The 19,860-nt window shown below is 38.3% G+C and overlaps 1 protein-coding gene across 1 annotated transcript in view; it reads right to left on the bottom strand.

Moving 5' to 3' along the window:
* Positions 1 to 19,080, bottom strand: part of TERT (telomerase reverse transcriptase) — a gene marked incomplete at its 5' end in the record, with an annotated part of 23,545 nt that extends 4,465 nt beyond the window's left edge. The window contains 13 exons of the mRNA XM_010192149.1: positions 1,187 to 1,248; positions 1,570 to 1,696; positions 2,401 to 2,586; positions 4,422 to 4,493; positions 5,196 to 5,309; positions 7,195 to 7,280; positions 7,736 to 7,831; positions 8,169 to 8,330; positions 9,620 to 9,802; positions 12,592 to 12,781; positions 14,531 to 14,726; positions 17,131 to 17,329; positions 17,368 to 19,080. Of these exons, the coding sequence (XP_010190451.1) occupies positions 1,187 to 1,248; positions 1,570 to 1,696; positions 2,401 to 2,586; positions 4,422 to 4,493; positions 5,196 to 5,309; positions 7,195 to 7,280; positions 7,736 to 7,831; positions 8,169 to 8,330; positions 9,620 to 9,802; positions 12,592 to 12,781; positions 14,531 to 14,726; positions 17,131 to 17,329; positions 17,368 to 19,080 (3,386 nt within the window). The remainder of the gene's footprint in view (positions 1 to 1,186; positions 1,249 to 1,569; positions 1,697 to 2,400; positions 2,587 to 4,421; positions 4,494 to 5,195; positions 5,310 to 7,194; positions 7,281 to 7,735; positions 7,832 to 8,168; positions 8,331 to 9,619; positions 9,803 to 12,591; positions 12,782 to 14,530; positions 14,727 to 17,130; positions 17,330 to 17,367) is intronic.
* Positions 19,081 to 19,860: the final 780 nt, after the last annotated feature.

Here is a 19,860-nt window from a genome sequence, read left to right as displayed (position 1 = left end):
TTTAAACTTCTGGCTCCCCCCCCCCCCCCCACTCCTTCAGTTTCTGGCATTATAATCCTGCTTATGCAGAATACAACTAACAATTACAATGCTGATTTTTAATTACTCAATGTATATTGTTTACAATAATGTACTTGTTTATTAAATTAACCCAGCATAAGCATAATCACTTCAAGAAACTCAGAAGTTTTAAAATATTTAAACGATAAACATAAAAACCACACTGCATCACAGAGCTCTGGCTGAATTAACCTGACATGCTGTTAGCAAGGTGGACAATTTTTTAAAGATACTCTAACGTAAAGACCTCTGTTAGAGTACTACTGTAAAAGCAAACAGAAGTAACAAAGTACCCACGTACAAGATCAGATAAAAACTGTAAAGTTACTCACAACAAAAAGTTCAAGAGTTTGACACAGTGCTGTACTATACAAGTCCAGTTACACTTCCCATACACAAGAATGATACAGAGCAAATGTGGACCAAGCTGAATTTAGCAATAAAAATAAATGTCACTTCCTAACAAAAGATTTCTGTAAAGAGGGAAGTAACTCGTACCTTTTTTGCATTAAAACAATAAACAATCACTTGGTGCTGCCAATCATTCAGAATTTTTGATGCAGAGATTACTACTTTCTCCCCACTTGCTTATCAGTTTTGATTTCTTTCCCTTGTTTAAAGCATTCACTTCCTCTGCTGGTCAAGAACAGCTCACAAAAGCCAAGATATTACCAGCTAAGGAGTTAAGACATTATCAGCAGCTGAGAAACTGCAATTAACTTGGTAGAATGAAACCACACTTAATGCAAAGCTATACAGGTCAAAGTTCTATAGGATTTTAATAGATACAAAGTTCTAAATATGAACTGGTTAATAAGTGATAAGGCTTCTCGTCACCCTCCTGAAGCAAAACAAGGCTCCTTTTCTTGAGGTCAGCTGTCAATACCAAGAGACACTGAGAATCCATTCAGTCACGTGTCACTCAAACACACACATCAAAATAATCCTGCATCCTGAATCTAGTAATATTATGTAAGAACAGTGTTGAAACAAAAATAACGTGACTTACTACTGACATTCACCGCTGCACGTTTTTATGGCACACTTTCTCCTAATCTGTAGCTCCTCCATGCGTCAAGAAAGAGTAATGAAATATTCAGAGTTACTGCAGAAGACAGTGACCTACCTGTAAGCTTGAAGTAAAAATATCTTGTAGATGTTAATGCAAACTGTTCTAAGGCTGTTGATCTGGAACAGAACAGAAACAGAGCTATAGGAATATTTCAGAGTTATGACAGAATTTCTTCAACAACACAGGATGATTCAGAGATCTAGAGAAGAAACATTTTATGCAAAAGTTCAAAGACTTCTTTTATGTAGCTAAGTTAACAATGTTGTGAAGGCTCAGTTCTGGAAGGTGCTAAGACCTCTCATTTTAGTTGATGTCAACATTTCCAAGTTACATAGATTACCTCTCAACACCAGCTCTTTATGTTAGAACTCAAAGCAGTTTTAATGCTCTTTATCATTAATCACAATATTTCCAAACATCCATTTCCATATTCCCACCTGTAAATCAAGAAATAAACAATGACATTTCAGTTTGAGGACTACAATCAGTTTGTATTTCATGTTTTCCCCAGCTGTTCTACTTGAATTGAAGGAAAGACTTGATCTGATAGAAGTAGAGGTGTAACTAGAAAGAAAAAAAGAAAAAATAGTTAAACTCCATGGGCTAATAGTATAAATTAAATTCTGTGAAGTAAGCCTTATTTAACTTCTCACGTTACAGAAATTGCCTACTAATCAAAAGATGACTACAATGAAATTCAATGTAGAAAGAGACTAGACATTGTGGCATTAAGGCCGTTAGCTAAGGAACAACTTTAATACCTCAGTGCTGAATAATTCACCCATAAATAAGAAACCCAAAGCTATAACCTCAAACACAAATTAAGTGTATTTCTAAAACAGGTGGTCTAGCCAGACCATTATCAATGACTCCAATGACAGTCAGGTTATACTCTGTGATCCATGCAAGGCAGAAGCTCAGGTTGGAAGCCACCTCAGTTGACCCTGGCTTTCCAGTTACTTAAGTCAAGCTTATCAAAAGCCAGGTGGCCCTTGTAACAAACAGCCTCAGGATTTTGATTAGTGTCTCCCACATTAGTGACCTGGGCCCCATTCTTTAGTGTTGTTGGTATGTACATTCCACCAGGATGGAATGAAGAAAATAGCAGGCAGCACAGCAGAATAAAATGTTTATATTACTGCGTAAGAAACAGAATTGTAAAATCTATTTTTCAGTTCAGCTACACCATTCACAACACATCCTTGTGCTTCTCACACTGTGTACAATATACCGCAAAGCTGACACTGGAGTATACAAACTCTATTTACCTGGAGTAATCGCAGTAAACCTCAAGCGTCTGTATATCTAATAACAAACCGCACCACGGGACCAAACGACATTCTGGCAGCTGTTTAATTTTGGAACATCCTGGGATATCATCAACAGGAAAATTCACGACTGTCTTATTGGGGTTTATTAAAAAGCCATATTCAGGAATACCTGCTGCTAGAGTCCTAAAACAGAGAAAAGTCAGTCTAAGTCTCCCCACAAAAGCAAACAAAAACCCCACCATGCTGCAAGACACAAATGATCTTGCATAAAAGGACAGAAACCAAAGAATAAAGGGAACTACAGACAACTCTTTAGGTTAAGGAACACAGACAGAACTAAACAAAATAGAAGATAATAGAGGTAAATAGACAAGATAAATAAGCTTAAGGATATGAGGATAATGGAGAAAAACATCTAGAGATTAATGCAAATTAAGAACTTAAGCCATGCAAAATTTGAGACAAGATACACAAACCACACTCACAGAAACCATTGAGATCAAAATCACCGGAAAAAGACAGATGAAGAGTATTGGTTTTGAGAGTTAACAAAACCAAGGAGAATCCCCATAACAGGAACATAATTTATCTGATGAAAAGTTTTGAAGTTTTTCCACAAAGGATGTTTTCATTGCCAGAATGCCTGCTGACTACCTACTACACATTGGATCCGCAGTGTCATCCCATGAACAGGCAGCAGTCTGTCTTACTCAGCCATGTACTCAAGTGCAGGCTTTATCCTTTTAAGGAGTGAGAGGAAGAGGCATGCTCTTCTGGTTGGGAAGTAATAGTGATGACGCTGTCTCCTCAAAACTAATTTGAGTCCCCCAGTTCTAATATTACATTAGAAAAAACTGCTACTACTCTACTTGTGGCAGAGAGTTCCTGAGATCTGCAAGCAGCTCTGGAAAACTTCCACAGAAGAGGCTACTTGTCTACAGAAAATCAACACAGCTGGTGCAGAAGTTGGTCTAGAACACAGATGCTGAGAACTTCAGGACTATATCTGCAATGCTACTGCAAGTGACATCACGCTGAAAAGATGTTATAAGAGATTAGTAGCTTGAGGCAACTCCAGCCTCTTAGTTTGACCTATTTCCAGAACTGTAAATCCATACTTCCCTAGAAATCTCTTTCTGTTCTGATGAGGAAATGAGGACAAGTCTTCAAAGTACACTATCCCTTATTTAGTACAATTTATACTTCAGACTGTACTTAATTGATTTCCCCATCAATTTTCAGGCTCGAAACAGAGCTGCATCTTTCTGACTCCCAAAAAGCATGATGCAACTGACTGCACTGCAGATGCTATGCTTTTCTTCAAGGTCTCTCCTTTGGATCCTTAAAACTGGCTTTGTGATCAGCAGAAGTCTTCTTGGATACTGACTGTACATTCAGATCCATGGTAATCAGGAACCTCTTTCAGAGCACACTTTTAAAAAAAACAAAGTTAGATCTGAAGCACTCTGAAGAATCACTGCTTGAAAACTTCTGCGTGAGCTGGACACTGCCATGCTATCCACATCTTCATATACTCAACCCAGAATATTAATGACCAGAGAATTCTTAGCAATAGATCAGAGAAAAGTTGCTTTCTTTCCCCAGGAATAGAAGGTAGCAGCATGCCTGCCTGACAAAAACATTTTAAGAACATAACTAAGAAATCTTAAAAATCTTAGGGGAAAGGGTCTTAAAAGACAACTGCCAGTTGTTTTGGTTAATCTGCACTACTAATTACTGCTAGAAGGTCCACCAAAATCAGTAGCTAGGTCCCTAATTTAAACTTCAGCAGGCATCCCACACCATCTGAGCTGCAATGGATTGTTAATTGGCGATCAAACGTAGCTATTAGGATTCTTTCCGGGGACAGGCTACTAGCAAGGAGTCTAAAATAGTCCTTGATTACAAACCCATAAAATAAATACACTCATATGTACAAGCATGTATAAAGATGAAAAAGAATCATGTAAAACGTGTTAGTGCTTATTACTTTGAAGACTATGTCTTTAACAGCATACCTTAGAAAAGTTCTTGCCTGCATTAAGTGTGGTGTAACCAGCAAAAAGTCGTCAATGAGACGTATTAGGACTCTGTAACCAAGAAGAAGCTGATGTTAGATTTGTAAGTGTAATCTTTTCAAATGGTGGTAAAAGGGATCCCAAAGTATTTGCAACTAATAAGGAGGTAGGGCTTTTATCAGGCTAGTTTTCTGTTAAGCTCCTAAGCAGCAAGCACAAGCAAGGCACAAAGGCTTAGAAGATGTACCAAGAGCTACACAGGGCTTCAAACAAGAACCATCACGCCTTGTAAAAAATCTGCAGTAAAGCTGTGACCTTGATAAAGTGTTAAGATATACAGATGGTGGATTGAAAAGCCCTTAGGCAGAAGCCTGGAGTATGAGAATGCCTGTAACAAACATACCACTTTGTCAAGGACAAAAGACCACAGGTGGTGTGGGAATGAGTCTGGGAGAACCATAAGCTTCTTAGATACACAGGAGAAGTTAGTAATACTCTTTACAGCATCCCTAAATACTGTGCTCTCTGTAAGTTCAACTCCCCTACCCACAGACCTGGGAAAGCTTCTTTTCAGCACTTTTCTTCCCCATCATATGACAAACAGGGAACTTCCACCACAAAACAACCACAGAGACACTGAAGCTGCAGAGATGTTTGTGTACACCACACTCCTAATGAAGAGTTGGAAATCCTTGAAATTCAACATAAAACTTCAGAGAAAATGTTTCGCACATGCAGTATATGTTATGCATTTCTGTAACAGAGCATCCCTACCCATCCTGCTGTACTCCACAGAGCAATTTGTTTTCCATGTCTCCATAGCATAAGCTGCAAAGTAAGGTTGACAAAATGGAGCCCTGTGGAATTCCACAGCACTGTAAGTAGTACCTAGCAAAGAATAACAAACAAAAAAATTTAAAAAATGCAATAAGAAGATTGCAATAGCCATTAAACATTTACTTATTTTGTTCAAGTGTAATACAGAATAAAAGAAAATAAACCAAATTATCTGGTTTTATACATCCCAGCTATACTGTAAATCATTTTTATATTCTCATTTAACTGCTCAGGCATGAGGCTATCTTACTTCTAATTAGGAAAAAACACTACATCCTGTGAAATGTTAACCTTTATTATTTGTAACTATACTCAACCATCCTCTGTCCCATCTCATCCTGCTTGAAAAGTTCACTGAAGTTGTCAGTTGTCATTTTGCAAAAGAGTAAGCCTTGATCTGTTCCTCGTGGCTTCAAAGAATTCATATAGACAATGCTGGGGAGGGTGTAATTAATTCCCTATCTTGTTACTTGTAAAAGGCCAGTAGGACCACACACAGTAATAGTAATGTATGACATCTAGGTATGATACTGAAGACAGAGGTCCCCACCATTACCCTGTGGATTCTTCTATGATCGCAGCAACTGAATGAGTATGGCTCACAAAACCCAAGGGAATTACTGTCATAACACTTGGAAGTAATGAGATATTATAATATCCACTCTCTCATTACCACATGAAGTGAAACTGAAGAGAATGAAATTATGCGACTGGACACCAGAGCCACATACTCCACTCTAGCAGTGATTTTACCTATGTTTTAAGTCATCTAGTAGTAATTTTACATTCTTCCAGACTTTAGATAAGTGTATCAAATGGTATTAAAAGTTTCCTTCCAGGTCCCCAGGGCAACAATCAGCAATTTTTAGAAAACATCAAGTGACTGTTGACTAACTGGGATTGCTTTTTGAGAACCATCAAAGACTGTATCCATGTACTAAACTTATTTGCAGGTTTGCTTTTTGTTGGGTCTGGTTTGGTTGGTTGCTTTTTGTTGTTTTAGGGGTTTTTTTTTTTGAACAAATGAGAACGAGCTACTTAAAAAAGGGCAAATTCATTTCAAGACACAGTATTTTTTCAGCCAAGCTACGACTGAGTTTAAGTAAGTGTGAAGTTGACTTTGTCAGGATATGCTTTCTTTAAAACCAGTAAACTCTTATTAAACATTAAACTCTATTTGCCTCCCTGAAAGTTTTTCTCCACTTCTCTCAATGCTGTGAGATTAGGTATTCTAAAACAAAGGTATTTTCTCAAGAGCAAAAAGCTATTCAAATATACTTCATTCTGAAATTACAAATAAAGATCATGTAAGTACTTGCTTTCTAGACATGGTACACACATTTGCCACCTAGAGGCAAAACATAAATACCAAATCAGCATTTGTAGCAACACAAAAGAAATTTGCATTACTACCTTCTGCAACATGCGAGTCTTAGTTCTGGAGTTAGCAATAATTTTAATTCCTATTGCTATTGTCCTTTTTTAATTGCAATACCAAGGCCATGCTGAAAAGGTTTAATTTTGCACTACATGGAGATAACTAAAAATGCTTTTGTATGCTTACTTGGATGGTTCCTTGCTTTTGTTCTCCACTATGAATTCCAACATTTTGAGATATTTTTTTTTCTTTTGAACTACATTTGCAGTTTTAAATGACAAAGGTTACAAGTTTTAGAATAATGAATTCCGTATATAGTTAACATCATCCAGGTGGGAAAAAGAAACAAAACTGATTCCAATTGATTCCAAATTCTTCATGCTTTTATGTAGCTTAAACTGACAGATTCCAAATTAACATGAAATGAAAAATCTTTAAAAGACTGCTATCAAAAATCCCCTAGCCAATTAAAAGTATCCTGCTTAACAGAAGAAAAAAAAAACACCAACAAAAAAAGACCAAACACACTAGACAAAGAAAAACTAAGTTCTTTTTTACCTGCTCCCAATCTCCAGGATGTTGCTATGGATCATTTGAAGAAAAAAATTAAACATACTGGAACTTGTCTCATTAAAAGTTAAGCTCTAGAAATGGGACAAAACAAAACAAGATTTGTACTTCGCTTACATTTTGCTCATTCTTACTTCAGTATGTTTTGGAGATAGCAAGTGCTGAAGCCCTTCTTTACTAGATAGTTAATTTCTCACTTAAGAACTGTCACAACAAACAATGGAATTAGGAAAGGAAAAAGAAAACAGTGGTTAAAATGAAAGCTTGAGACAACAAAATTAAAAACTGGGAAAAGTCTAGAAGGACATTTTGTCAGGTTTCTTGCCTGGGGCACTCCTTCCACTGGACACCGAGAACCTGTTATAAACATCAAAGAACAGATAACAAAAATACTTCTACAGAAAGTGCTGTGTAACTAGAAGAGAGGTGGTGTCACCACATAATATGTACATACAAATAAAATCCCAGTCTTCCTCCGATTCTTCTGTAGCTTTCTTTTTCATTTGAAAAGAAGCCTCCCAATATTTACCTGTTCAACTACTATTGCATTTTGCAATGAGGCATTCTCCTGAAGCTGGGACACAAACTGCTTCATGTCTGGCATAAAATCCTTGAAAGTAGAAACCTGTATATTGAGTGTAAGGAAATAAATGACAAAAGCGATAGAAAATTCAGTACCAGACTCTTTTATTCAGTGAAGATCAAAGGGCCAGCCTTATTGCATTATTTTAACCCAACAACTCTGTCATTATTAAAATGAAGTATTTCTTTCACATATCGCTATTCCTTGTAAAAAGTAAAAAGAAGCTTTGCTACCTCTGGAAAATACCCAACAGCACTAAAAAAGGGTTCATGAAGCAATTGTCTAATTCCAATTGTCACTATAAAAAGCTATAAACAAAAATTTTCCTTGGACTAGAATGCATTTACAGCAGTAAATAGAAGAAATCAGCAAGTCATACATGTCTCCTGTAGAACTTCCTGGCTTTTCCACTTGCAGTAATCATAATCACAGCATAGCGCCGTATGCAGTAGACAGTTCTTTTCTCAGGGTCTAAGACCTGTGAAATCACTTCCACAAGTTTATTGTGAGGGATGGTATCGTAAGCCCTCGACACATCAGCCTGAAATAGAAGGAGTATCTTCCATTATGTATTCATCAGTATCACTGTAACACTGTGGTACTAGGAAAAAAAAGCACTGTACTAGATAAACAAGGCTGAAGGATAAATCACATAGGAGTGGAATTACTGCATGAGTCAGTCCAAATTTGTGACAAAAAATTTCACTGCTTATTTGCAAAACCTTTCCTCATCCATCAATGAGTTTTCCCTTACGAGGGATAATAACAAGACTTCTACTAAAACTGATGGTTTGTTTAACAGAAGACAATACCATATGCAACCTTAAATCTAACACTGAACCTTCAATCATTTAACTAAAATGTCCCGCTGATATTTTTGTATGTTTAAATATTTTACGAAACCTTCCTCTCCATGTGATCACAGAGGTGACATCTTAGGCTTTTGAAAAGCTGCAAACCCAGAGGTTTTACTTTTCCTAAACCTGATGGTGCAATTATAACTATGCTTTTACTTGTCACAGTCAACATTCAAAAAGTTCTGAAGAAGCAACAATCTCAGGAGAACTTTGTCAATGACATGATGCTTTGGTGTGAAAGATAAGACCACCATCGAAAGTAATTTCAGGACAGGATGACAACTGACACATGAGAGCATGGGAGAGAAGCCTCCCTATAATATATATAAAACTGTGTAATTTGCATACAGCTGTACAAATTGCCCCAATACAAAGTGGTCAATTGAGCTCAAACACAAAAGGTGGCATGCTAGACAAAGCATCAGGAAGAAACCCCTTCAAATAGTGGGACATGACATACACATTTTTTTCAAGTGGGAGAAGAAACTTATTGGAGAGACTCTAGAGTTGAAGCGTTCATTTTCAACATAAACTAATGGTGCTGAGATAGACACTTATTTTCCAAAAGATGCTGAATTTATCCAAATGCACACAGCAAGTTTTTCCTGGTTTTCCTTTGGGGAGATGGCACTAAAAGCATATTTGAGTTCATATTTTTGTCCCATTTTTATACCAAAGTACATGTAACTGCAAAATTCCAGTGCACGTGAAGAAGCAAAAGGTGCTACATGACAGAAATATGGACAGAAAAATATCCAAGTAAAAGGAAGTGCTACTGCAGGAACACCTCCACTCAAAAAACCAACAAACCTCCTGCTCCCAAAAAAACAACCAGAGTCTGTGTTAGGTATGCACAAGTTTATTTTGAAAAAGAACCAATTATGCACTCAGATCACAGCTATTACAGATATAAAAGTATCTGCACAAGTTGACTTTGAAAAGTGAGTTTGAATATATAATTAAAAAGACCTACCTTTACGTAGTAGAAATGAGGAATTTCACCATCTGATTCAAGCACCTTTGTAACAAACTTCTTCCATGTCTTGTAGATATCATCTTTCCCAAACACAGAAGAGCCAATAAAACTGGTGTTTACAGTCCGTTCGTAATTTAACACACTGAACAGATTTTTCAGTCGAGTGTTGTAGTGCTGCATCTAAAAAGAGACCAAAGAAAAGCACCTTAAAGTATGTGGAATATATAATATTCTGTGCAATACACAGATTTCACATTTCTACATAATATGAGATTAAGTTTGTATATTTACTGTATTATTTTGGTCAACTGCAGTTTTCAGAAAGCCTGAACAGAGCTGCAGTAACTACCTGGAAGTGACTGAACAGCCTCAGATTTTTTTCTTGGTATATTTAAATAGTTAAGATGTAATAGTTAAGGAGATAAATAGATGAACTCCAGCATTAAAACTACCACCAACTAGAAGGCAACTTCTTAAATAGAACTCATTCTCTCTGCTGGAGATTATCACCACAAGGACAGCAAAAAGAACATTTGCCCCAAGACTTTAGGCTAACTCCAGCTGCACCATCTCTTCAGCCTCTTGGAGGTACGGTACTTTCTGCAAGGACATTAGCAAAGATTGAACTCTCAGTTAGGGGAACAGTAAAATACACCAGAGTGGCAGTGAAGCCGTGCAGGTTGATTAGCTCCGCAAACACCGTAAGGAAAAAAAATATTGACAGACCTGTCAACAAACGAATGTTGAAAGAGCAAGCCAGAAGAAAATAAACTGCACACGTAGCAAACTTATGAATCAGTTTAGAACTTCAGAGAAATCCTCCAAGAGGTATACACAGAATATAAACTGTTTCTTACTCTCAGTGGTAGTATTCTGATCATGATATGGATACACTGAAACTACTAACTATGGAAGCTTTCCCATTCATCTGAAAACGTTTGTTTTTGCACTGAAAAAGTCAATTACAGGCTTCAGTGAAAAGCTGGCAAAACTAAAGCATGCCAAAAACATTAAGTATACTACTGTCACTGCCTCCAAAACAACAAGATCCAACTTCACTGTTTTACATAGGGTAAGCAATTATGTTCATTCCTTGGCTGATCTTGCAAAGAGTTTTTGACCAGCTTAGAAAACAAAGATTTCTTTAATTAAAAAATTAAAATTAAGACACTTTCCTGAATTATTGCAGTGGTATCTTTTCCATTATAGACCAAGTTCCTAAGAAAAACAGTCAAAACAGTAGAGCTATAGCTCAAAGATAAATAGAAGCAGCAAGATCAAAGTTATCATCAGTAGAAAAGTTCCCGCTTTCCTTCTTAATGAGCCTTTCCACAAAAAGCACACCTTCACCTCCTCACAAACGTAATGGCCATACAGATGTTAGCAAGTGAGTCAATCATAAGAAATAGAGACTGGTTTCAAACTCAGTTTGAACTAAACCTGAGAGACCTGGAGCTGCAGTATTCACAGTAGCTCCTCATTTTCACATTAGAAGGGATTTCCTCAAGCCTGTTAATTCCCCAGAACAGGTTTAATTCACAGAGTTAACGTTTTTGCAAAACCTAAAGATCTGCTGGAATCTCTGCAGAATGCAGTAAAAGATTATAATAAACTCTCAGACAAATCAGATCTTTTGGAACCCTGCTGTCTTCCAGTGCTTTGAGCTTCCCATTAAAAAAATAAATTAAAAAAAAAATTGGTTTTAGCAAAAAAGGAAGGATATTAAGCACATACATAAAACCTTTGACAAAAAAAATCCACAGTGATTTGAGGATAAAAATCACAGAACTGGACTCATTTCGCCATGTATTTTGCAGCAAGGTTTAAGAGTTGCCCAAGAATCAGAAGCTGGTTTGCTGGACACTTGGGAGAGCCTCTCTGGTAATTCATCCAGATATATTCCAGTGTTGAGCTACAGAAGCTGGCCAAGACTGCCCCTAAAATTCCAAATGGGCTCTCAAATTCCAAAACCTGGAATACTGTCGGACAGAAAGAACCAGAAGACTGCTTTCCTTCTACAATTTAAATGCTATTTCCAAATTAACTGTGTGCATGCTCTCAAATCTGTCAGCCTGATTGTCACAGGAAGATTGTGAAGAAGTAACGCTTCAGAACAGCTTTTAGTTGATGCCCTGTAGATCTGGTCTGGGATCACAAACTGTACAATAAGCACTAAGAAGCTATTGTCCTCTCGCTCATTTGGGGAACATTTATTCTTGTGCACTAAATGGGACATAGCCTTAAGGAAAAACAATTAATGCAGTCACGCAAGATCGCAAAACTGGGTTCCCACCACATCTTGTGGTTAACTGGTCTGTTAAATAGATTATTCCGTACACTGTTCCCACACTGCAGTAATTCCCAGCTTCCTTCCTATCTCTCTGCTACACTTGACACAGCTTCCTCCTCCTTCTTCTGCAACTCACCCAATTCACAACTGTTCGGCTCCCTGGTTTGACCTGGCATGACAGCCAACCAGCTGATTAAAATACACAATTGGTATTCAGGTAAACCCCAAGAGGCTGGACTCACCCATCCCTTACCCTCTGGTGTCCCAAAAAAATACATGTTAGTTCAGAATACTGAATATCTTTTGAGATTTCCATTCTTCTACTCCCATAGATGGCCAGTGCCTGCCACAACCAGACACAGTTAGCAAGCCTGAGGACAAGGGACGGAAAGAGAAGAGAAAGAAAACATGATTACCTGACAAGCCATGTAAATTCTGTTAGAATCACTTCCTTAAGACAGGCTTGCAAGCACAAGTATGTGTTTCTGGAATTGGAAGCTAATGGTAATTAAGCACTGGAAGGGAGAAGCTAAGATGCAACAGGTAGACCTATTCAACCATTCTGATCTGAATGCTCCAGTTCACCACATTAAAACTACTTGTATATAACAAAAAACCTCATGCAGTTTATTAGCTGCTTACATTAAACCTACATAAAACAATAAACAACAAACAAAACCTTCTTTTCTCTGTTTTCTCTGCTGAATGCTTGTGCTTCAACAACACCGCTCACTTTTGCTATAGGTCTTAAGCCATTCACTTTGGGAATGAATCGGAGCTTTGATGCCATAGCAACACATCTGTTTTGACGGAAAGCTTCAATCTCCTCTGAAGATAAAGGACGTAGCTGTACTTTGGCAAAATGGTTTCTAAAATACAAATACACATTTAGTGAGTAAGCAGTAGGAAAGGCAGTCAGTTAGAACACAATCTCTTTATGATAACTGAAGCCAAATATTTACTAAGAAGACAATTACAAATACTAACGTCTGCAGAAAGTGACATGGAAATCTGCATTTCAGAACAATTTCACAATATCTTACTGACAATGTTATACAATAAAAGTATACATTTCTGCTTGATGCAACTTAATTTTAAAAACTTAACACAAATCAAAATTTAAGCACAGATTAGCTGAGTCTATTTGAACATTATGAAATATTTTTATGCAAAACAACAGGAAGTTGAATATTTCTCATGGTTTCAGAATCTTGATAGACATTAACAAAGTTAAACAAAACCTTCTGAAAACTATGTTAAGAAAAATCCAGGGAAGGACTTACACACTGCAATGGGCTGTTGTACTCCCAACATTTAAGGGACCTACTACTTATTAAAATTCATAGCACACTGAGATACTAGGATACATATAAAACATATGGGCATTTGGTACCCAGTAAAACGATCCAAAATAACCCATCAGCTGAGCAGGTAAAGAAGTGAAGTGAAGAAGAGAGATCAGTGAAGAACGGAAGGCTCCCAAGTCACAGATTCTGAGCTCCTTAAGTCCAACTTACTGGGAAATGTGGTTTCCCCTCAGACACGCCCTCTCTGCATTTACAGTTCAGTGTAGTTTAGTCCAAATCAAAACTTTCCCATGCAACGAGGCAGGAAAAGGACGTGGTGCAAAAGCCTTTGCTTTTACTTAAGATTGTATTGCTTAAGTGGCCTACTTGATACGTAAAAGATCTGGATCCATTTGCTGAAGGACAAAACGTGCCATTCCAAAAAGCCTTACAGCCTAGTAGTGCTTAGGGTACTCCCCTGAGAAGTGCAGCAATTCAGAAGTATGGGATGCAAATCTAAATTTGCATGCAGATTTCTCTCATCCCACACCAATCAACAGACTGGTTTAGAAAAAGGCAGCCACGCTATCACAAAAGGCAATGGATGGTTCATGGAAACCCGGTAAGCATGTTCCTGAGAAGCCACACATGAAGGTAAGAGAGGCATATAAATACCTCTGTATGCCAACACAAGTCTCCGAAGATTATGATCCTGACGCTTGGGACTGCTGGTGTCCAAGTGATACAATGCATGACACCCAGAAGGTACAGGGGCATCCAGGGCCAGCAAGCTGAGCTATTACAGAGCAAGCGTTTTGAGGATTTTTATTCAAACTTTGGAATTAAATTTCGGGTACAGATATTGCCCAAAGTAAAGCAGAATGGACAGGAGATCACTCTTCCACAGCTAGAGATGACTATTCTTTATTATAACTCAAATTCTTTCCTGAACCCATAACACTTCATCGTGCCCTACAGTATTAGCTGGATCACTAAGATAAAGAAGGTTACTTTGGGATTCTGTCACTATGCTTTACTCACTGTTAAAAGGTATAAAAGACTGACTTATCAAAACAAAATCCTCTTCATAATGGATTTTATTATTTCAAAAGTTTCTCTTCTCCTACCAAAGAAATCTAGATTTGAATCAGTTTTCTCACACAACAGATTACTGAAATTACAAGCTGTGCATACTGTAATCATAGGTTGAATTTTCTTTTGGGAAATTAAGAAAAAAAAGGGAAATAAATGAAAGCAGAATTACAACTCTGCACTACAAAACATGACGTTTCTACATATTCCATTAATGGTTGATTAGTTTTCTAATGTTACCTAATTCCAATGTCCTGTATCTTGCCCCAGACAAGCTTCCGGTAGTAGAAAAGTCTGTTTTTCTGGAACGTGGTCTCAGTGATATAGAAAAATGATCTGAGCAACATAACAACATAGGTATCCATCAGCCAGTATAGGAATTTAGCCAAAATTTCTTCACGGTACCAATGTTCATAGGCAGGAACAAAGTGATCACCTTCAATAAACAATTCAAAGGTAGTTACAGTAAATACCAACTATTTGTATTAGTAAAGAAAAAACAACAACAAAACCCCCACACATAACACTCTTTTCTTAGTTTGAGGTTAGTGGAAAGAAAAAAAGCAAATATAAACAATTGCACAGATGCTGCTTCAAATTTTCACTGGCATTAAATAATGTGACCTACCCAAGCTTAAAGTGCAAACACAGAAACTTAACTTGCAGTGACAAACTGACGTACAGGGTACAAATACATGCCATTAGTAGCCCAAAGACTTGCTTTCTTGCCCCTACATTGACTGTGCAAGATCTTTAATGCACATGGCAAAATTATGGCGAAGAAAAAGGTAAAATGGAAATAAGCCTACAACAATATAAAACTTTAAAAAAGTAAGCAAAAGAATGAAAATACTTAGGGATACCATAAAAAAAACAAAAACAAAAACCAAAAAAACAACCCCAATACCCAGAAAAAAAAATTGAATTAAACTGGGCTGACTTGGGGATGAGAATGATACTCAGATTTCCCAAATACATGAAAATTTATTTCAGACTTATTGCTGCAGGCAAAAATAAAAAAATCACCCTAAGTCCATCAGCACTTTAAATATCTGGATGGCACAAAAATTATGAACCCAGAATATTCCTAGCTACTGTCAAATTTAAGGCCACATAGTAGTTGATCATCATACTGATGTCTAAATATGAGTAAGTGAGTAGGGAATAAAACTCTGTGCTACAATATTGAATTTTTGCTAAGTTCCAATAATACTTGTTTTAATTAAGAGTATGATTTCATAAAATACAACAGGATAACTTAAAGAAATTATACAGAAATATTAGTTTAGCTGCACAGCGTAAATCATGATTATGGCACAAATGTGTTAAAACAAGCTTAATTTTGGCAGAACAGAGCTGAGGCTTAAAACTGAAACTTATAAAATGGAAGTAAGTTCTCAGTTCTCTACCCTGTTTGGTTTTTGTGCACTTCAGAGCGGAGACATTTTCATGTATTTACAGCACCTAAGAAAAGACTACCATAAGGAGATAAAACAGTGTTCACATCACTAGAAGCCACGTAACATCAATGAAGAGATCCAGTAACCATTAGAAAAATCTGTAACTGAAGAGTTGCAATATGCAGTTGTAATACACAAATTAAATCAGGATGTTGTTACATAGCTGCTCTGAAACAAGATCATTTGTTTTCTATGATAACTACAGTCCAGGGAACTGACAAGAAACTAATACTACTACTACTTTTGGAGAAAAAAAAACAAACCACCTACAGTACAGCAGAGCAATTAAATGTGTTTAAACTTTAAGCACAAGGGAGTAATTTAATGAAAATTAAAATCAAGACCGTGTTGCTTTTCCTGGATAAGGCCACAGAGTAAGAGGGGATTGTATTTTTTTAAGATAAGATGTTCCAAATGACTACAAACTAAAAGCATTTTGTAAAGCATGTCTTTGAGCCACAGTTTCTGAATAAAGAATCAATATATTTGCTAGAATTAAGTTTCTTATGGACGTGTAACCTACTCTATTTTTTACATTGGTTGTTAAAACATCAGACTTAGTTTCTTTCTACACTACAAATAACCTGCAGTATTTTCAGAATCTTACTGCACCCTTTAAAAAGGAATACCATTTACAGCTCACATTACCATTTCAGGTGATGACCTGAAAAGAAGATTAAACAGAAGGGATTCATACAGAATTTGGAGCCATCAGCCGATGCCTTCACAACAGCTTTCAGCCGGGGTCACTCAGTCTGGTGACCTCAGCACCACCAATTACCCAGCCTGAAGCAGTGCTCAGTGAGGGTTTCTCATTCCTAAAAAGGGGCTCTAGGAAGGTGAAGGATGCTGGGCAACCCCTTTATTGCATGGGTCCCATACTCAGGGTTTATGTGAGGCAGGAGGGCGAACCACACTGTGGGAGGAAGATTCACTCCCACAGCAGAGGAACACAAGCCACTGCAAGCATCTTGATTTGTCTTTAGCTCTTTCTGAAGGCTAACAGTAACCAACGGGCAGATTGCATTTGTTCTTCATGTGCTTAGGTCATACTTCAATGAATTTTCAGTTACTGCAATTTGAGGGTAGAGGTGAAAGGCAAAGAGTTTTGTTGAAAGGTCCAGGTCCTGAATTAGCATTTGTGAAAATGTCATCCTATTAAACACAAAAAGCGTGAATGAAAACTGAAGCTCTGGAAGGAAGACAGGCTTCACTGTTCTTCCACCATCAATTACAAACACCACTAGGTTTACTCTCCCTGCTATAGTTATTGCCAATAAACCCAACAACTCTAAACCCAGATTTAATACCTTCCCACCTTAAACATGAACACCAGTGATCTGAAACCCCCACCATTTAATTCTTTAATATAAGAAGTACCTTTGACCAGACGAAGCCACACACAGTCATTCACCCTCATCTTCCACATCAACACCTGCAACGAAAGCTTAGCAAACTTCCCCATGGAAATGAACACTTTTAAGTTTTTTAAGAACCGGCACTTGTTATGGTTTGAACCCCAAAGCTCAGCAGGGATGACCCGCTCCAAGCACTCCCTCACAAAGATGTACACCTGCCACCCCCCAACCCCCCCCCCAAAAAGATGTCCCCCTGCCAGTGGCTGCTGTGCTGCTTGAGGAGCTCCCTGAGAGCTGAGTCACACCCCTCTCCCGCATTTCGCTCCTCACTTTGCAACTCCCCACACACAGATTTTGCAAGAGGAGCACGGAAGTTGTTTGGCACATCAGCGTGACCAGATTCACACCTGCTGCTTGTAACACATTCAGCTGGCTCTTTCCCAAACTGTTCTGCTTGCTCATGAACCTCTGCTTCCCCAGGCAAGGCTGCCTGATGAGGCAGCTCAGTTTTTCTCACACTGCTTTCAGAAATCCGGATGGGGCAATTTTTTTTCAAGAGAACCAAGTAAGGGCACTTTCTGTGATTCTGTAAGAGTTTCTGAAATGTATGTCTCATTTGCCAGTAGCGTTTGGGCAACCTCTTCTTTCTCCAGCTACGATGCGGCAGACTTTGGTTGTGCTTTTGCTCCAACAGAGTTTGGCTTAAGAATATAGTTTCTATAAGCTGTCTTGCACCTGACTGACAGCCCTGCAAGCGATTCAGTAAAAATGATTTAGGAAAACATTCTTTGAAACTCCCACGAGAATACAGAAGAAACTTCCTGTTAATGTAGACTGCAGAACGCAAGAGCGTATTTGGTAACTTCTTTGCCAAATGAGCTATGGGACTTTCCTGCCGTCTGCACTTTGAAGAATTACCCTCCGTGGGTTTGCTTTGTACAGAATCCAACTGAGATTTAGGCATACGCATCTCTAATCCTTTCCTATGGGATTCTGCTTGCATTTCAGTGGTGGACTTTAAAGGTTTGTTACTCCGAACTCCTCGCAAAAAAGAGCCTTTACCTGTCACAAACTTCTTCCCATCAGGAGAAGTGTGAACTAAAGAAGGACCAGACATATCACTGTTACTTCTTTGAGAAATGTGCTTTTCTTTAATGAGACTTACAGAATGTGATGTTACATACCCAGTTCTGCATCTCTTGGAACTACTTTGATTTACATCAGCAGTGAGGTTACAAGCCTTTTCCTCTCTCACTTTTTCCTCCATTTTTGCTCTCTTAGCTGGAATTTCAAGTTGTTCCCTATCAGGCTTCCTCTTTAAAGATGGTACTGTAGCTGACAAATATAAACCGGAGCCACTCTGTGTTTCCAGACATTCAGTAACCATTCTGATCTGTTTGCTTGCTTTAGAAACAGCTTTTGCAGAAGACTGGTAACTAGACACTAAGCTTTGTATCCTGTTGGCTTTTTGATTTCCCATGCTGGAGACATTAGCTTCAAGTCTTCGCCTGCATTTCCACCAGTGCGACTTTGAAAGATACTGTCTGTGAAACATAAGCCTTTTTTGCATATAATCAAGCAAACTACTATCTTTTTGCTTGGAAAACCTTTGTTTAACAAACACTGGGGGTGAGTCTACCTGATTTGAAAGTAGTTCATAAACTGGTTGCCCACAAACTTGGTAACAATTACCAGGGGGAACTAGCATAAAGACTGCACAGTGTTCCAATAAATACATCATCACATCATCCCCTATCCTGCTCAGCAGTGTTTCCCAGAGGCCGCTGATCCGAATAGTTTGTGTTGCAGTATTGGGTAGGTAGCTGTATATATGGGAAGTTGGCATGATTTGGAAATGAGAACAGTTTTCATCCAGTAAGGAATATCCATATGCGAGGACGTTCTTCTTTCTTTTTTCACACAGTCTCTGAACGACTCTTGTGATAACTTCACTCTGACTAGATAACTGAAGAAAGAAAAAAGAAAATTAGCTTTTAGCACCAACTCTTCCATAAACCACAATAAATGCTTTTAAATAGATGTGCAAGATACACAGGTCTAGACATCAGCTTTAGATCAAACACTTTCAAAGCCAAAAAGACATATTATCAGGTGTACCACAAGATGTTTACAGGCAGCAGCACGGGCCTACAACTTTAAGGAAGTCTTTTTAACGTCTGCCCTTTTGATCCTTGTTTTCATGCCCAGGAAACACCCTACATGACTCCCCTGGCTCCCTCAGCAACCCAGGCTCCAAGACCTTCAGGTCACTCTGCCCGTAGATACGTGCTCATGCGGGCTCTAACCTCCAGGGAACTAACACTGATTTTGTTGAGGCCTCCATTTCCTTTTACATAAAGAAAAGTTCAGCTGAACGACTCGGTTCACAATCCTAAAACCCGTTCAACAAGCCGGCAAAGTTTGCTTCTTCCACAGCACCCCATTTTGCTCACACATGCAGCAGCTTCAAGAGAAACGCGGTCTTTCCTCTCTGAAAAGTTTCTTCTGGTTAAAACACCCGACCTGCAAGCAGATTCCCTCCCCCCCTCTTTACCATCCTCTCAAGAGTGGGGAAATGCCATTTTTCATCTCCAGTTGCTACCCAGCCACGTTTGGTTCGTTCACTCCTAGGGCAAACAGAGAACCAAGGAGCCTCAGGCACGCAGACCTTTAATGCTCCCTGTGCACCCACTCCCCAGGAGAGGGGGCAAGGGGGAACAGGGGGAAGATCCCCCACCGCTCACCGCAGCCT

This window comes from Mesitornis unicolor, unplaced genomic scaffold (genome assembly GCF_000695765.1).
Source record: "Mesitornis unicolor isolate BGI_N332 unplaced genomic scaffold, ASM69576v1 scaffold46419, whole genome shotgun sequence".
Taxonomy (NCBI): domain Eukaryota; kingdom Metazoa; phylum Chordata; class Aves; order Mesitornithiformes; family Mesitornithidae; genus Mesitornis; species Mesitornis unicolor.
Note: the sequence above shows the minus strand (reverse complement) of the source record. Positions and strands in the feature narration are given on the sequence as shown.